Source organism: Cephus cinctus, unplaced genomic scaffold (genome assembly GCF_000341935.2).
Source record: "Cephus cinctus unplaced genomic scaffold, Ccin1 Ccin1_scaffold3082, whole genome shotgun sequence".
Classification (NCBI taxonomy): Eukaryota; Metazoa; Arthropoda; class Insecta; order Hymenoptera; family Cephidae; genus Cephus; species Cephus cinctus.
The window spans coordinates 22914-42114 of record NW_014334457.1 but is presented as its reverse complement, the minus strand read 5'-3'; the positions used below and the strand labels follow the sequence as shown (position 1 = coordinate 42114).

Sequence of the window (19201 nt, the reverse complement as noted above, 5' to 3'; positions counted from 1 at the left end):
GTATCCACAGGATCCACGATTTTCACCGAATTAGCCAACTATTTCATTCCTACTTAGCCGAAACTTCTGTAATCAGCGAGAACCAGCCAGAGGATATCTTTTTTTTTTTTATTTACTTTTGTTTTTCCCGCCAAACTTTCTTGCGGAAATATACCCAACACGGAGTACGACGAAACGAACGTCAATACAAATGTCATTTTACACAAAAACAATGTTTTTTAGGCGTCACGCTGTGCCGCACACAAAGCCAATCAATCATTAAAGACTTACTCGCGTTAAACGAAAATTTACTAATCGCGCGTGATCGCTTAACATTTTACAAATTCAGCTCAGCAACAGGCCCGAAGTTTATCGAGCTTAAGTGATTAAATTTTCGTATATTCTTCGAGCAATTTGTCTTGACGGAGTTTCCGATCTAATTACTATGTACCTCCCGAGTGTCCCGGAGTGAAAAGAAATAATTACACTATACGCGCAGAAAGGAAGTACGCTGCAATTGAAGTCTACGATGTAACCTCAAGTCTATTCGCGCAAGTCGAGTGATCTCATCTTCGTAACATGAAGGAGATTTATCGATAATCGATTAACGAAGCATGTCAACGAGCATACCTCAAATGCTTGTCCCTGTATAGCTTTTCATATAATATTAAACAGTCTGAACATTGCTCCAGTTCGCGTAACAATACTCATTCATCGTATGTTTTTCGTTATGCGAATCTTCCGTCGTCTGTCAATATTATACGAGCATACAATACAGATATCACATACAAACAGTGTTCAATACTGTCAACAGGCTAGATTACTCTCATCCACGCTATATTTCTTGAGACAACATGTCGTAGCCATTGTTATACGTAGATCTGTGTGTAAGCGGGAGCAGTTTACTGGAAGCACTCGTATTTATTTACGCGTCAACAAGATGCTGAGAGAGTTAAGAAATAATAAAGCAAACTATATGCTCTTACGAGAGACTTTGGAAATATTCGGATTCCTTAGGAGAGACGATGGAATCCTCCCATATATATATATATATATATATATATATATATATCTGCTGAATTGCAAATACATTTAATTGAATTAAGATGCGCGTTCTTATCTCGCGCAAAGTCACGTGTTAATCTAAAGCTGTACGTAATTAAACAGTCTCTCGAAAGCAATCCAATTAAAACATTTAAATTATGAGTTTACAGTTGATAAAGGAAACTTAAAACTGGTAGTCAGTATATCCATATCGAGCAAGACAATTAAAATCAAATTAATTGTCATCGGACACCTCGTTCTCATTAAGGAGAATTATATATTACACGAATGTCCTTCGATCTTCGAACGTGCCGTATCGATGTTGGGCGCGAAGGAGTAACTAAACAAAAATTTGTTATTGTCAAGGTGTCGCTAGCAACTTGGAAAAGCAGCTTACAGCTTCTCATTGAATAATGCATTATCGATCCCAGCGCCGCGTCGCGTGACGCTCGGGCATTAAAAAGCATTCTGACTCGCAATACGTAAAGCTGCATTTTCATTAGTTTTCAACTCTCGAGGGCGTCCTGTTACAACGCATTTCAACTTCGGCGTCGTCGTATACGGCAAGAGAAACTCTCCCTGCTGACTCGCCATTTAATGCAGTAATAAAGCATCAACGGAACACAAGCAAAATTCTTGATGAGATAAGAGATTTTCGTTTTTCCCTTTGTTCCTGTTACGCTCGTTTCTTGCCGACGGTATAATAATAATAAATCGATAGATACAATGAAATAGTCGGCTAGACCCGGAGCGGTGCTGCGCTAATAAATGTAACAAAAAAATAGGTAAATTTCAAACAATAATGTAAATGATAATGTATGCCTGTATAAATTATCCAAATCTAACCCGTAATGCGGGTTACGTTAATATTTATATAGGCGAATACATATTCGTCAGGGGTTACGAAAAATGGCTATGGTTCATGTACACGATCAATTTAGACAACGTAAACGACCCTATAGTGATTCACGATAAAGGCGCTACCCTAAATAATAAGGCTCTGCCATAAACATCAAATAGACGGGAGCTAACTGCAGGTGGTGTGTTTGTCGCGAGTAACACTGTATGAATATTTAAATTGCGGCGTTTTTTCTGTAAAATCATGATCTTTTACACGGCAGGTGTAAAAAGGGGCGTCAGAAAGGCAAAAAATTGCCCCAGAGAAAAGTTCTTAAATAACATGATAATTTGTGTTAGTTAACATGAAAACGAAAGAGGATTCTTTTTTTAAACACTTCTGTAACTGTGATTCAGCGTATTCGCGAAAGGCCTTGTAAAATTGTATTCTTCATTGACGACACGTGCCATACTGTTGCACTAGGTGTAGGGAGGGTTTTTTCATCATTTTAAGACTACCAAAATTGTCTGTTCACCTAACGAGTGTGATTCGACGTTAAATAAGAAAATGAATTAGTATAAATGACAATCATAAAAAAGACAGGCTGTGGCGAATCAAATAGTTGACCGTAATAAAACTTATAATCTGTACTTCCAAGGAGGTTGAATCAAACACGTTTATCTGTAAGAAGAGAAATTTTGATTTTCAGAGGTAAAAATTGGATAATTATTAAAATTGACTGAAAATACACTAAATATATTGGAAAATACGCTTAATAATAAAATGGTGTCTAAGATGGCATACCATTTCCTGTGTCATTCCCTATGTTGTCTCAAACACCTTTTCCCTGTGCATTTCGCATTACCCAGTTCGTATATACACATAAGTACCAAAAAGTATGTCAATATTTGAAATATCGAAAAAATGTATTTCGAAGGTCAAAATCCTAAAACTTTTTGTTTGTTCGTTTAGGAAAAAAAAAGGGGTATGAAATACACTGTACAAACATTACCTTCACATAAACAGAAAAAAAGCAAATGTTCTCTGAAACGCATCGCGGACCGTCTCGTGTAATAATCTTTATGCGTGAATCCTGATCCGATGGGATACATACATATATTATACTTCTATTTTATTCGATATCCTACCCCCATGACAAACACACGTATTCCATGGGACTTTTACGTACGCAGCAGGAAAAATATAAAACTCTTAGAAAATTCCTAAAGAAACGAGTGTGCGTCAATTCGATGTAAAACCACACGAGAGGCATATATGCGTAACTCATGCACACAAAATACGTAAATGTAGACGCGGCAGTGTCGTATCTTATTTTAATATTCCATTCGCGACTGACTTTACCACCGTGATCCCTTAATCCGATTAAAGTTATGGCACTTCCAAGCCCTTTGAATCTTCTGCCCTCGTGTCTTATGTGCTCCTATCCGTCAACTTTATTTCCGCGCACTTCATCGCTACATGAGAATATATCCAAAGCGACGTAAGCCTAACTAGGATCCCGGTAGGAGACAACATAGTCGACAAACACGTTGATCAAAACGTATTTAATGAAATAAACGAATTTTTAAATCACTCTTAAAAACCCATACTAGGAAGCTAGAATTTTACTAAATACTATTATACAATTTTACTAATGATGATACTGACGAATAATTTTCAACTGTAAAAATACTGTTCATCTGTCAACGAAAAACGGTGTCATTCCGATGTCCCGCGCCTGACAGATACAGCGTATCGACGATTCGCAGTGACAGTTGAATAGTACATGAAATATTAATAGGTAGAAAAACTTCAAGTCGGTTGTTCCACGTGTATATAAACTTACTGATTATCAGAGGGCATAGAGCTGCACGCACGTGCATATATAGGTATACACAGGTTGCCGTCCGATCGATTCTCGCCACATAGGCGTGCGGTTATGGCCAACTAGAAATGGAATTACGTTTCGCTTTGTTCCGCCAGTGTGGTGTCGGCGCAGATATTACGTTTTTCTTTCGGGGCTGACGTTACGGTGAATATATGTTGAGATATTAACGGAAATGAACGTAGTTGAGTCGTGATGCTAGAGTCGGATATCAAGAGAAAAAATTCCCAACACGTACAAATTAATATACATATAAATAGGTAGGTCAAACGTAAAATCACGTTTACATAATTCTCCAGTCAGAGTAGATTTTGGATCTTTTCGAAACTTAGTTACAGGGATATAAATTGAGTGGTATAAGAGGGTATGGATTGATTTTTTGAAAAATACAATAAAATCACGTTTTATTTTGAAATTCGCTTCATTGGTGCGTTCGTCGTTATAAAAAGAATAAGTCCATGCAATATTTTTTTCATAAGGATAAAAAAGGCTTTTCGAAACATGATGCTCAAGGGTGCACCACACTTTGCCATGAATCGAACCCTCTTCACCGTCTGAGTACACCTTTAGCAATTTGTCGACCTTTTTAAATTTACCCGCCTTTTTTCTCAACCCCCTATTGAATTGCCCATGGGAATTCCTTGACTAACCCTCGGTCTTTGCTATCGACAAACTCCTCCGCGGCCACCCTCACCGCCGTCTCACAGTCTTCCTATCGTTTCTTTAATCATCACTGGCTCACCTACCTTTGTGTCAGAGGGCAAACAGTTATTATAACTTGGGCGAACTTGTTTTCGGCGATCTTCGCCTCGATATCAGCTACAAGCTGATTTGCTACACGGAAGATGAGAGGGTCGGTGGAGAAAGGTTAAAAGTGAGAGGATAAAAATACGTATGGCCTTATAAGACTCCCCGGTGTAATTTGAATTAAGTTCTTTTTCCTCCAGAGAAAACAGAGCATAGAGCCGACATTTCGTACTACTTTTAAATGTTGACTCGAATATGGTCAAAAACTGATAAGATCTATCGTCCCCAATGGGAATAGGTATGAAAAATTATTATTAAAGACTATCGTCTTCGGCCTGTCCAAAGAAAAAATACATTGATCTCATAAATTGATTATAGAAATGGACGTATTATAACTTTATAGCACTTTATGATTAATTGAACTGGATACATCGGCATATGTAATTCTAAGTAAACTCGTGAAATTCAATGTAAATATATTAGTATGCGAGTAAAAGATGCGAGCAATAGATTAGTATACGAGTATGAACGTTGATAATATTTTTTTTCGCGTTGACATTCTTCGGAACCGCTAAATTTAAAAAGAATTGTTATCTAACTCAAAAATTTGTCCCTCAGTTGAATCTATACAGTTTGCGAACTGCGTAAATATTGAAACATCTCTCCTTCGCAAATATTTTCTTATATTTTCTTTTTTCTTATAATTAAACATTCTCTCGTCTTCGGTTTCGAAATCAGAGACATCAAACGGGTTGTTAATTATGCTTAAAAAAAAATTGACCTACACTTTAATCTCAGAATGTATCTCTTTCTTCTCTCAGTATATTTCAGTCTTTTTTTATTTTAATCAGTTATCTAAATCCTTCGATTTACCTAATAACGCTTCAATTTTTATTAACGAAAAATGACGAATAAAGAATCTCAAGAAACGAAACACGTGCAAGCTTAGTGCGAATTGAACGATTGAAAAATCTATTTCCAAAAGTTTATCAATTTGAAATGTTGTCTGATACGTCGATGAGCCACCATCCATTTCGTCCAATTTCATCAATCATGCTGGACGTAAAGAAAAGGAGAACGAAACACACACAGTAGGAAAAGTCTACCGGATAGAGGGCGGTACACACGTGCATTATTAAGGAATGCGGGACAATCATTACACAGAACGAACACGTAGCCTGACACACTCAGGGAATAGCTGGCTCGATGAATAATTGAAAATAGCGATCATATACAAGTTTTGCGATCCCTTTACATTCGGTTGTTGGTATCAATTATCATTGTCCACAGAATTATTGGCATTTTCATATTTTTCAATCAATCGATATTTTTTAAACCTATCAATCACCAGAATCTCATATCACAATACGAATAATTGGTTAGAGTGTAAAGTGAGGATGCGGGGGTTTTGGCTCTTTTACCTGCGGCGAAACGTCAATAAAATATATCTATAATTTTTTCGTATTTTTTTTATTTTTAAAGAATTGTTTTACAAAAGTTGACGGTAAATACCAAAATCAATTCAATGAAAAATTTCATCAAGCTAAAAAAAAATGTCTCGTAAATTCCCCGAAGGCGCAATGGAGTTTCCCAAGGATCGCAATGCCTCATGCATAATTCAATGGTTTCTAGAAAATTGCACGATCTACATACGTCGGTGTCTCGATACGTCACGAGTTAATTGAACTTCCATCGAAATTCACTGTCCCGCTTAATTACTTCGTCAACTAATTAACGTGCGACTAAACAATACGGTCCGGCCCGTTCGTCCAACTAATTAATTAAGTATGCACTCGTCGTTGCATATAGGTGTTACGTTTCGAGAACTAAATTAACACCTTGCATACGAGTGACACGTTTTCATCAAGCACGCATTTACGCATCGTGTACCTACGACACTCTAGATACCAGTGTTTGCATTTGACAGTAGAAGAGGACAAACATACTCTACATCTACATGCTAAACACATGTTTCATAGTGCGGACAAGAAAGTGCGTGCACCGGACGGCCAATAGCTGGGCAATCGTGACATTTTTCCAATTTTTCGAAAATTTCGAAATAAATAATATTAAAATCTTTTTAATAACTCACGTAAAATTTCGATTAAGTACGACAAAAAATTTGCAAAAAAATACTGAGAAAATTATACATTTTCCTAACCTCGTCTCGTATACTTATAATCCAATTCTTGTATGTACACATATTTTTCAAAATTCTCTTGTACATTTTCAGGAAATATTTTCCTCCGATAATATTCCGTGAAAGGCATTCAAATATGACGCTCTTTCACGTTCGAAATTCGAAGATTTTCCATTGTACATTTTATGCAATTTCGAATTCCTTCTGAATTAATGGAAAGGTTTCGGGGTTTTTGACTGTTGCGTAAGGACTACTCAAGAGTAGCCCTTAGAATTGTAGGTTACGTACGCGACGCCAGAAATACTGTTGAACGTACAAGCACAATATCGCATCGCCTATCGAAAAAGCGCCTAATGAAATTTAAACGCGAGACTGAAAATCGTCTCGTCTGCGCTGAAATATTCGAATGTTGAAACGCCGATGACTTTTCTGTATCGTAGAATCTTTTTCTATAGTCCTTGAAAAATTTTAAATGCAAATATAAAAAAAATACGAACGATATAAGAGAGTCTCTCCTTTAATATAATTTTCTCGCGATATATCCTTTGATATGATTTCTGACTTCTGTACGAATGAATTGCGGAATAAACGTTTAACAATAAAATGAAAGGTACTCGGATAAATAAGGCCAAAGAAGTCTCAAACAAAAGGAATACCATAATGCTCGAATAAAGTTACGTTTTACGAAGGACAAGTAACAAGTATAAAATACAATCACAGATAGGCTTGGTATCGTAATCACTGGTGCACGATTAACTCTAAAGGACGTACAATAAAAATTCTCGCGTCAATTTGCGCAACGAGTTCCTTCAATCTTTCTTCACTTATGCACAGAAATATGCAAATGCCAGATGCAGTCAAATACATGGTTACCGGCAAACAAGCCTATTAGCAAAGCTGATATCGCAAAAATGATCTCGCATTAGCAACTCTGCATGACGATTAGATATAAAAGTTATACGTGAAGTCCCTAATAAGAGAATAATATTGTGAATATTAGGAGGGCATAAAAAATAATTTGCGAACGGCTTGAAGAGCTTCGCGAATTTTTAATTAATTTTTTTTCCATAAAGACAAATTTAGTCAATGGTAAAGAATTAGATTACATTATCAAGAGCGTTTAGAACACGTAGTACCGTGATGCCTATACGACGTAAAATTGAATCGACGTTGAGAAAATCGGAAAACAGAAGCCAGAAGCGTTACGAATTTTCCATCCTCTTACAATAGCATATGCATTTAAAAAAAAAAAGTAATTAATACAAAGTTACTGCGTAAATGAATATTATCCTTCAATTACAAAAAATCGTAAAAAACAAAAAACTATATATTTATGTCTCTAATGCACTGCCACTACGGACTGAAGTAACCAGAAATATTTTTCCATTCAAAAATATCTTTTTGATGAGATGAATATATAGAATAAAAATCAGGCTGACGCGATTGGCGCTAAACAGTGAAAGAGGAGATAAAAAATTATCCGTAAACTGGAAAAAAAAAACAAAAAAAAGTGTCATCACGAACATTCTTCCTTCACTGTATAGTTGGATTGATGACCATTCATGCCAGCATTAGGTCCACTCTCAAGGGACTCGTTAACGAGGCAAGGTACGTCACTTTTTTCAGACTATATAACATACCCACAGTTGACGAACATGTTTTTTTCATTTAAGTTGATTAAAAAGTCTACATATGCTAAAGTACATTATGTATTTACATTTAGAAACAATGTTATATAACGATTCGATAAAGACTGATTATACAAATTTTCTGTACTTCGATAATTTTTATGTTTTGATTAAGTGTAATTAACAAAAGCGTATAATCAGACAAATTTGCTTTGTTTCTTGCCAATTAAAACGTCGCAGTATTGAAAATTGACAGTAAACAGAGAAAACAAATAACAAGTCAATTTACATACGTATCACCTTACAAGAGTATCATATGATTTTCTTATACTCATTATAAAAAAAAAACGTGTTATAATGTGCCATAGCAGCGTATCAATTAAATTGATAAAGGGGGAAAAAATATTAATTACGCTTTGGATGCTGCGTATTACATGCGCGCAGGATATACTGACATCACGTCATGTATAGTTTCCCATAGGTCGGTAGGGATTCGATAATTACATTGGCGGTATAGTGGACACGTTGTTATTCAGCTAAATTTAGTGTCCCATGAAAACGACATTATTGTCGATATAACGTAATAATGAATTTTTATAGTACAAATCGAAATGTGAATAAAAAGAAGCATACACTAAATCAACCACAATAGAACTAAATTTAAAGCCAAGATGTGGATATCAATAAGCATATAGTTATTGCGATTGATATAAATGTAAAGATGCATATATATATGCATATATGTATATCTATCTATGAACTGTAAATACAACATATTGACTCAGCAATGCATCTATACAGCAAAATCATTCGATCGAAGCGAAGATGAAGTTGAAACAAATAACAAAATTTCATAGATAACTAAAAGAAAAATTGTTAAACCCAAAATAGCAGCTTGAAATTTTACTTGATTGTACGAATATGAAATACGGATACATAACAAAAATTTCGATTGGATTCTATGAAAAAATTAGGAAAATAGATGAAAGGCAAAATAAAATGAATTTAATAATAAATAATCATTCCGAATTTAATACTGGTGCTCTGAATTATGAATTGCGTATGACATTGATAATCCAAAAATATCACTTTTCGAATAATATTTACAATCGCGTTTATCATGAAATTCGTATTACGCTTCAGTGGCATTTTCCGCCTGTACAATTTGAATATATGCAGCCAGTGCGTTCAACTGTTGCATATCGAATTCGTAACTCTATCCACATCGCTTGTGCATCGACCCCATGACATTTCAAGTTACAGTTATATACCGTGTGTAAAATATTTTTGGAGTTGTTAAACAAACTTAATTGTATAACGAAAACAAAAATTAATTATTTTCAAAAAAAGGGTAATTATATTATTTTTTTCCCATCATAGTACGCATGAGTCTGATAGATGCCGCACGACTGCTAGCATTAATGAAACGAAGCGCAGTTTCTGGTGGATAAAAAAAGTTTTCTAGTTAGCAATAAATAGTTGCGTTCTCGATACACTTTCAGCCGTGCGATAGCTCTTGAAATGATCGTTGAAACTGCCCAATTAATGAACCTTACCAAACAACGTTTTTATCGAAACAACCTAAATTAATTTTGCTACGCACTTCCAATATCGATACTATCACCACCTAACGTACAATTTACATCAGTAATACTATCCAAATATCATATTCAGACCTATCCATCAATAGTCTATACTATGATCTACCTGTCTGCCTTATGGCAAATATCAGGATAATCGGCACCTCGCGCATTAATGTCTCAACAAGATACCCAAACAGACCATAAATTCTGCAAAACAACAAACCAATAAACCAACCAGCGGTAACCTTTTGTTACTTACCCAGCAGCCGCTGGTAATTATTCCGTGTTGCAAGTATCCCACGTTGTACAAGTAACAGGTATACTGAAATCATATAGCAGGCGAGCAACATAAATTCACTTAAAATCTTGAAAAACAAAGTAACAGGTACGGTACAGTTCAACATAAGAAACACATAACAGTCCCGTATTAGAAAGTCAGTACGAAAACACACGCACCGATCTTAACGAGTAGTATTTATTTTGGCCTACAATACTACCTCTCGTAGCGCCCAATCATGACAGGGCGCGTAAACTAGACTGACGATATGTCAAACAGGTGAGATGCTCGCGTGTCTTTGATCGTCCCCACCTTGAAGATCATCTACCCCCTCTTACGAAATCTAAGGATGCTGGACCAATGACAGTAACAGCAACCCTCCCCCATGCCGTTTAATTCACCCCACCTTGGCTCCGTGACTCCAACAAACAGCTCCCCACTCCGGGGCAAACCACCCTGGCGGACGGACACGCACATAGCCTGGCAGGAGTGCAGGTTCGTAAGCAACCGGACTGTCAGCCCAGCCAGGGCAAGTTCTACTTGCGTGCGCAGCTCAACATCGATCTATTCTAGCTCACCTACGTTGTCTTGCCTGTCTGCCTGCCTGCGTACGTATCTACTTACTTCCATCAGGTCTACCAGGGCTGGTAGGGATACCTGTCATCCCGTATATGATTTGCTTTTTGTTCTAGAACGAGATTGCAGTCATTTTGCTACCAATTACACTGGCTGATTATATGATTTTAAATTATTTGGGTGACGAGCGAGCTCACGACATACTTGAACACTGAAATCCCTGTAGAGAGGTACCAATGAGAATATCGACACCTTGAAATTATGCCATAGTTGCCAATGGGGTTTTCAACGTAATTTTTTTTTAATGGAATTTTCTAGATTATCTACGTTTATGTATATCTGTACGATTTATCATGCTCAAGTAACGTATTTTCCTTGTCCTCGAACTACTTTAGATTATCGATATCACGCACGATATCTTTTGTGCGAATAAACGTTATACGCTGTAATTTACATAAAACTTTCGGTACGTGTACATGATTCGAGATAAATATATCTTAACGTGAGATTCCGATTATAAAAAAAAAATTTATATGTACTTGCATCAGGTATATTTTTCTTCGAAATAATATCTGGCTATTTGATAGTTACGAATGTGGAATTAATTCTTAGATTCGCCAAGAACACGTTTTTCCAATTGTCCTTTCCGTTCGTTCAAAATTCGTATTCTTTCAGGTAATACTATATTATTATCGATTGAACGTTCTGCCAACAACGCGCGCTGGTTAGTCACGTCCGCATGGGACATGCGGGGTTTTCTTGTTTCGTTCGTGTATTACTTTTTCGAATATTTTGCCAAGCATTCCAAGCTTTAAATGTTGTACATCTACAGGGTTACTCACGACAGGGGCACCAACTTATATTGGACGTGATTAAACAATTTCGTTGGTCGAGGCAGTGTGACCTTGTTAAACAAATAAAAGATTTTAAAGTTCATAATGTTAATATTGTTATGACGTTAACTTTCATACAAGAGTCTGCTGTCACGTGGAATTACAAAAAGAGTACCTAAAATGTTCCGAGTTCCAACGTTACCAAGAAAGAAGAAAAATCGATAGAGGCAACTGTTCCATTCGACAACATCATTCCTGCATTTGTCTCACAGACAAGCATGAAACGAAGAAACAAGACGTCAAGTTTTTAGGTCGAGTGATCATCGGACAGATAAAGAAGATTTTGAGTTCTTATAAGAAGTCAAGGACGGATTCGTATTTTTCCAATAGCAGCAGACAATTGAATTTTCAAAATGATTTTCATCATTACCCAATCATCAATTTTAAATAACTATTTTTTTTATATTTGACAAATGATTTCGCTCAGAAAATAACCTTTCGTTCGGCGAAATTATATATATATACTTATATATATATAAATATTACTTTTGTTACTTACCCAGCAGCCGCTGCTAATTATCCCGTATTGAAAGTATCCCACGTTCTACAAGTAACAGGCATGCTGAAATCATATAGCAGGTATATATATATATATATATATTAAGTAATATTCAAAGTTATTTATTGACAAAAATGCACATTTTATTTAATTATTCATCCGCGTTGACATTCCCGATATTAATGCAAAACAAATGACGACACTTGTTACATTATGACCATCCCCTTACACAACACCATTAATAGACACTTCATGCGTCACTTAAGTACCGCCCGCATCCGCCATTAAACTTCTAACATGAACTCTACCATGGACCATGGACCTAACCATGGTAACGGCAATCGATATACGAGTACCTCCGAGTCCAATCAATATATCGCATAGTGATGTATCTTTGTAGCAGAATTAATGAAATTGAACAATTTTCCATTCAGTCTGAACTAATTCCCGAGTAGTACAACGGAACAGTGTATATGTATATATAAATTATTCCTCAAAAATGCTTACGAGAAAGAACAGATTAAAAATTTTCAAAATTCACATTCAATGTATGATAGTTTGATTGACTGTACCCCATAATTAAAATTTGTTCCCGTCAGGCAAACTTACTTAATTGACCGGTTGTACACGTGCCATCGGAATATCTCGAATGTATACAATGCATGGGATTGGTTCATTCTCCGCCTTATATTTCGTTATGATTATTGGAAACCGGCTTAAGGACCATATACCTAACTCAAATTAATATCGAGCAATGGCAGCTAATAATGCTGATTTAATTGATCCAACTCTCGAGAGCTTCATTGGATGCATTCGCGTTAACACACGTTAAGATCATATTCGTGACTAACGTCAGAATGACTTTTGTCTCGAAAATTGTTATGGCTATGTTGGTCAGCTGTCGCGTGAAACAACTATTTCGTACGAAAGCTTCACATAGGTAGAATTGAGTAAAAAATGTATTTTTTATTATATAAAATGTATATCAGCAGATTGCTGATTGATTTAAATGGAAGCAAATGAAAAAATAATAAACTGACTTTAAAGTTCGTGAAAGTTTTAATTGCTAGGTTGTTAAACGCGATTATCGGCAGTTTCAGTTTCCAAAGCTCTGCTTGGTTAAACGAAATTTTCATTCTTACGAGAATTTCGAGCTCTGACGGTGACAGGGTATTATTTTTTATATTGTAAAGTATGAAAGACCTACGAAGCTGAAGAATATTGTACGTTCCATTTGATACATGTAACACATAAACGAATAAAAATATGAATAGAAAAGTATTTTCTAGTATATAAGGTCATCCGACTCGATCATCCATGTAAGTGGAGAAACGTGACGGAAATGAATTTTTCTTCATACGAAACTTCCGATAATATTAGAAGAACGATTCAGTAGCTTTTTCTATTTTATTTCATTCGTTTCCGTGTCTCCTTTTAATGGCTTGACGCTGTACCTGTACGTATATTTTCCACAAAACTTTTTCCCGATTCAGAAGAAATTCTTAGATACCAAAAAAGACTATGTAACCTCGAGAAAAAAAAAAGGTATCTCGTGTAAAGAAATGTTGACGAGTACGTTTAGCCGTTGTTTCTACGATAAAAATTTCATATCTAGCTTGGTTTTTTTATGTGATACTCAACAAAATTCGAGACGTAATCTTTTATACTACTTTTGTCTCCGACTCACTTGAGTCTTTGGAAATAAATAATTGTGTTTCAAGTACAGGTCGATCGAACTGTCTGAAAAAAATGACACAAGACAAGTTAGAGTCTCTTGACCAAGTACAGTCATACTTTATTAAATTTTACAATGGCAATCGAATAACGCAAGTAATAGGTACATCGAACAATAAGAAGATATAAAAATTCGTAAAGTAGGAAAAGAGATGAAAATTTAAATAACTTAGTAAAATCGTATTAAATACGACGAGCATATTAAAAATGGTATTACAAGCTAACTTTTCTTTCACGAGAAAAGTACAATGTACACAAAATAAAAAGATACGATGTAGCAGCAAAAGTGAATTAATAAATTACAAGAAGCAAGCAAACAATGATAATCAGAGAACAGCTATAATGATGATGCATGTGGAAGAGTCGTATACGAGCATCTGATATCTTTTTATTTCGTTCTCATTATATCCACAACACGTGCCCACAATGATTTTCACGATCCCTGATATTATCTGAGACACTCAAGTAATAAATCAAACCTTAAATACCAGAGTATTTAAATGTATCCTCTTAAGTATCTCTCGTTTCATTCTCAGTGTAATAAACTTTTAGGAAGATGCAGTAAAACAACAGAAGAACGGATTCAGCCGAAAATTATATCAGACAAGTACTGTAATCAAGTATAGTAGAATTAAGATTTTATTATTATCCCTTCACGCATTGCTCTTCTACTCTGATAGCTGAAGCTCAAATTTATTTCGAAATCAAAGAAAAGTCTTTTTTCAATTTCAAACTTTCTATATATTGTCACGTAAGATTTCGAATAATCCTCGAGTGGAGGGGTCATAATGTACGTATGATTTCAAAAGGAAAGCATACAAAGACCAAAAGCACAGTTTATGCATTATTTCACGTTCGTGCAGCAACTCAGGAGAAATCGTGCCTTAATACGAATCGCCAGTTTATTTACGACCGACTTACTATCAGCCACATTGTCACCTTCTCGCAGCTCTATGGTGCTTTGGCTAATGTATGAGTCGAGTGACCCAAGTAACAATGTACAGGACTTATCAAGAAAGACAGTCTACAGGGGTATATTTATCGTACCGTTTTCGAGGTGGCTTTCGTGTCTGCCGGTGCTTTTTGCCGGAATTTATTCACTGCTAGGCCTGCGCGCTCGATGCACCGCCTGCGATAATAGAGATAAGCTCAATTATACGGGAACACCGGCAAACTGGAAAGAGCGATGAATTCGACTTGGCATCCTGACTTTATTCGAATGAACTCGAGATGCTTTTAGATAACAAGATCTTATCTTGATCGACACTCGCACGCAAAACTCATACCCTCATTATTCAACGTTGTGATAATCACCGTAGGGCAATATAAAAAATAACTTATAATGTTATATATCGAATTGCGTAATACATTGTTTTTATTGATGATTATCAATAATAAATAATATTTACCATCAACGCGTGCGTCTATCGACAGTGGGAAAAGAAGTTTCTAGTATAGCGAAATTAATTTTTACGTCAAAAGAATTCAGAAATAAATAGTGCAGACTGCGATCATTCAAGGAAATTTTGGTAAAACTGATTATAATTCACGCGATTTTCCAACCTGTCGCGCTTATTGTACAATTTAATTGGGGACCTTCCTATCGCCGGCAGGATGCTGCCAAAATATAGATAAATCGTCGAGATAGCCGAATAACGGCAGCGTACTGTACTTTCGTTTAATTGGGTTTTTGTTAGCTCCATTAATGCTGAAACTTAAACCTAACACGACGACGTTGTTCCGTCACATCGTTAAAATCGTTATGATCGAGATAATTCTTAGATCAATATGAGATAACTCAAAATATATCCTGTCTGCATATATCAGTATTCTAGAGAAACAGCGAATCTTATATATCTGTTGAAAATTATTGAGATTGTAAACAGAAGATTTAACACATGCAAAATGTATATAGGGTATATGAAAGAGTATATTGCGAATATTCTTTCGAAGATATTTCGGCAGACATACGATAGATATTGACTTTATATTGGTTATCGGAAATCGATGTTTCTCTATACCATATATTTCAACGAGACAGATTCATATATTTGTTCGATTCGCTAATAATACCGGTGCAAAAATTTGTCGTGGTATGTTTTACTTTTGCAATGTCTTCAATTTCAAATAAATATATAAAACTTCAATTGTGTTTATATATACTTTTACATTATGCATCTTCTAATTATTGTAGGAAAAAGTAAAACATGATTTTGGCAGTAATATGATTGTAACGTAAAGATGCAATTCTTCAGGGACTAATGTCCAGCATGACGCGGTGGTTTTACTTATTATTTGAAAATTCTACACAAAAACTTATTTATCTGACTTGCCGTAGTCGCAGACTGAATGCGAAGGAAATTAAGAAAATCGGTTGTAAAGAAATCTTGTATAATAGTTCTGATTACATGAATGTCGGATTACAATAAATTTGTCCGTCCCAATCATAGCGATAAAAGAAGATGTCGTGACATTCAGTACTAAAAGACTTTTATTTTTTTCAAAAAAGACTTATCGACTTTCATGATCCCACGTAAATATATGATTTGACTTCCTTTTTCTTTTTAGGTTATCAAACTCCTATCCTCTTGCTTACTGTTAAGAAAAAAAAAATATCAACACCAATAATGAGATTATGAGATTTTGTTAGATTGATATTTTTCTTGTTATTATTGCCCATGTAACAAGAAAGCAAAAGATCAGTAATATAATAGAAATTGTATTTCGCATTGCACTTCCGGACGGACTTAAATATCTCCGCATGTAATCTCGACCAGATTGATGTAAATCGTTCGAATCTTCGATACGTCCATCGATAGTTGCAATGGAACCGGAAATGCATTCGAAAAAGTCAGTCAATTCGATATTTGTAATTAAACACATCATGACCATCTTGCATCGGCCGAAACAAATATCTCCACCATATTGCATTGCACGGGTAGCTTTGATAAACCTAAAATACCATTATTATTTTGAAAATCCTATTTCAAATTGCAAAAGTATATTTTTAATTATTGATCACAAAATTCGGTAAAATCAACAAAAAAAAACTATATCTAATTGTTCTATTCACACTACGCATTCACTCATTATTTTTTGTTTACCTTTTAAAGAAAATATTTCCTTTGGCCATTCGGGCCAGGAGCGTCTCTAAGCTATACAAACTCAAATCCGGAAGTGCGTAATGGTCTCTAAAATTATATCTGACTTTCCAATATTTCTCTGACGATTTTCTATCCATCTCATCATTGCCCCAACTCATATTGAAATAATACTGGACATAATCGACTACCTATTAATAATTGATCGTTAGTAAAATCGTAAATCAATTCAATACACTTACCTATCTTCAGATCGATACCTTAGTACTCTTCATATCATACATGTACATCCTAACCGAAGGTAAATTTGAATAATGCGGTTGAATCGATGGAGACAATAGAATGAAGGAAATAAGTTTCTCTGTGAATATAGATACATTTTTTAAAAATAATTTTAGGCAACTACCTCCGCCTCTATCTCGCATTATAACTAAATATCATGAAATTTCTTTGCAACTAATGATATTGAGAGGATGTGTATTGAACATATAAAATTAGCAAAAAGATACTATATTTTTGTAACAAAGCTTAAAATGAATGTACCAATGACTGGCCACGTCCCAGTTACCAGATAAAGCTTGTATGCAAGAGAGATGGAAATACGGTTTCTTATGGACGTTCAGGGACCTGGATCTAAGGTTAGGTGTCCAGCCACTGGGACGTTTACCCTAATATCCCATACCGTATTTACTGTAAATTAACCGAAAGGTGTCCGAGCGATGACTGGCAAATTGCGCAACGATTACGTCATAAAATGTACGAATAACACCGAGGTATCGTTTATTATGTTTCTGAGCCCAAGAAAGTTCTTCGCTTGTTCTGAATAATCCACCCTCTATATCCTCTACACCGGGTGGAACAGACATCACAATGTAGGCCTGCAATTGACAAATGATATAATAATCCACCTAATGGCTATATAGAATATCGTTAAAAACGCATGTAACCTTTTGTCTGTTCAGACGGCAATCTCTTAACTGTTTAATCAGCCAGGACCATTGTCCCGAAGGATCAGCCGATTGACTAGCTACATGCTTCTTTATGTAGTAATTAGTATTCAAGACAATTACTCGTAAGTTACTGTACGGCCGTTGAACATAGGAAAAGTAACCAAAGTTCCAGCGAGATTGAAGAAAAGCCTTTTAGAGGGAAAAACGAAAATAATATTATCAAAAAAATAATTGACTGTCAAGTACAATTTTTAAGTACTTAAAAATTTTGAAAAACATGACTTTTTTATTTTATATAAATTTATTTCGAAAAATAAATTCAGCTAACCGAACTTTCCCATTGATCTCTCAAAATTTCACTCATTTTACTATAGAAAGTGGTATACTTCGTGGGATGGTGACCAAATGGATGATAATCGTACCAACCATAACTTGGATAAATGCTGGCATTCAATCCAGAATCTTGAATATTTGTAACAAAAGCTCTCATGGTCTCATAGATCATTTGCGAATTCTGAATTTGATATGGGCATCTAACATTTCTATGTTGACAGATTAATTTCCTTAGTTATAAGTTTATCTTCGTTGAATTCATTTATTTACCCAGTGAATATATAAAAATTTGTTCTATTCTTGCTTCTCAGATTCATCATTCTGCCGATCGAATTGACCAAACCAAAGGAGGAACATTGTTCGAATTCACCAAAAAATCCACAATTTCGTGTAAAATTTTGTTTGGGGGCTACATGACAATCTATGAAAAGTTAAAACTTTTGTGAAAAAGCAATTTCAAAACAGTTTTAGTCACTAAAACATGACTAAAGGCAGTGATACATTTCATTGACATTCCGTGGCTAAAAGAACAAGATTTCTGAAATTACTTCCTTTCTTATAGGTTAGTTGTTCGGCTATAATTTCTTATTGCCACTACGGGAACAAGACACCAGATGCGATACAGTTAATAAAGCCAAACAAACTTCTCTTGATCTTACCGCTCTCGGGCGAACCCAAAACTGAATAGTAAGGATCAAAAAAGACATCCGCTACGTGCCAGAAGTAACCTTTTTCATGAAATATTTTAGTCAAGTATTAAAGTCGTTAGGTAACTTTAAAATCCATTACATCATACCAATTTCTCTAACTTTCATAACGCGCTCCTTATTTTTCACGGCACTTGACACATTGCGTTCTAGTGCTTCATTAATGTTAATTAAAAAATAAAGAATAAATACAATTGTAATATCAAGTATAAACATTGCTTTCGAATATACAATCGAATATTACTCAAGTGAAGTAGTTTTCCAAGCAATTGGAAATGTGCAGAGCT

The 19201-nt window shown here is 35.3% G+C and overlaps 2 protein-coding genes across 5 annotated transcripts in view; both read right to left on the bottom strand.

Annotated features, from left to right (window-relative positions):
* LOC107274430 (BAI1-associated protein 3) overlaps positions 1-10412 on the bottom strand; it is a 59862-nt gene extending 49450 nt beyond the window's left edge. For 3 of the 4 annotated variants that reach the window (XM_025091647.1, XM_015753575.2, XM_015753577.2), the window contains exon 1: positions 10104-10372. The gene's annotated coding sequence lies outside the window, so the exon portion shown is untranslated. Of the gene's footprint in view, positions 1-10103 lie in introns of all 4 variants that reach the window. The other variant, XM_015753574.2, reaches the window with a different exon arrangement.
* Positions 10413-16001: 5589 nt separating this feature from the next.
* Positions 16002-19139, bottom strand: LOC112495361 (acid sphingomyelinase-like phosphodiesterase 3b). The gene is made up of 9 exons (XM_025091648.1): positions 19004-19139; positions 18867-18935; positions 18478-18628; positions 18203-18416; positions 17872-18063; positions 17607-17802; positions 17185-17285; positions 16928-17115; positions 16002-16776 (listed from the first exon to the last, which is right to left on the bottom strand). Exons 1-9 carry the CDS (start codon positions 19128-19130, stop codon positions 16470-16472), a joined length of 1545 nt encoding a protein of 514 aa, XP_024947416.1. The 5' UTR covers positions 19131-19139; the 3' UTR covers positions 16002-16469.
* Positions 19140-19201: the final 62 nt, after the last annotated feature.

Bases quoted from the DNA above. Each gene is read 5' to 3' on its own strand.
- LOC112495361 (XM_025091648.1), bottom strand. From the start codon at position 19,130: ATGTTTATACTTGATATTACAATTGTATTTATTCTTTATTTTTTAATT. The intron at 18,417-18,477 runs GTAAATAAATGA...CTGTCAACATAG, and splicing joins AATTTTTATATATTCACTGG to AAATGTTAGATGCCCATATC. The intron at 16,777-16,927 runs GTAAACAAAAAA...ATGGTATTTTAG, and splicing joins GGAAATATTTTCTTTAAAAG to GTTTATCAAAGCTACCCGTG.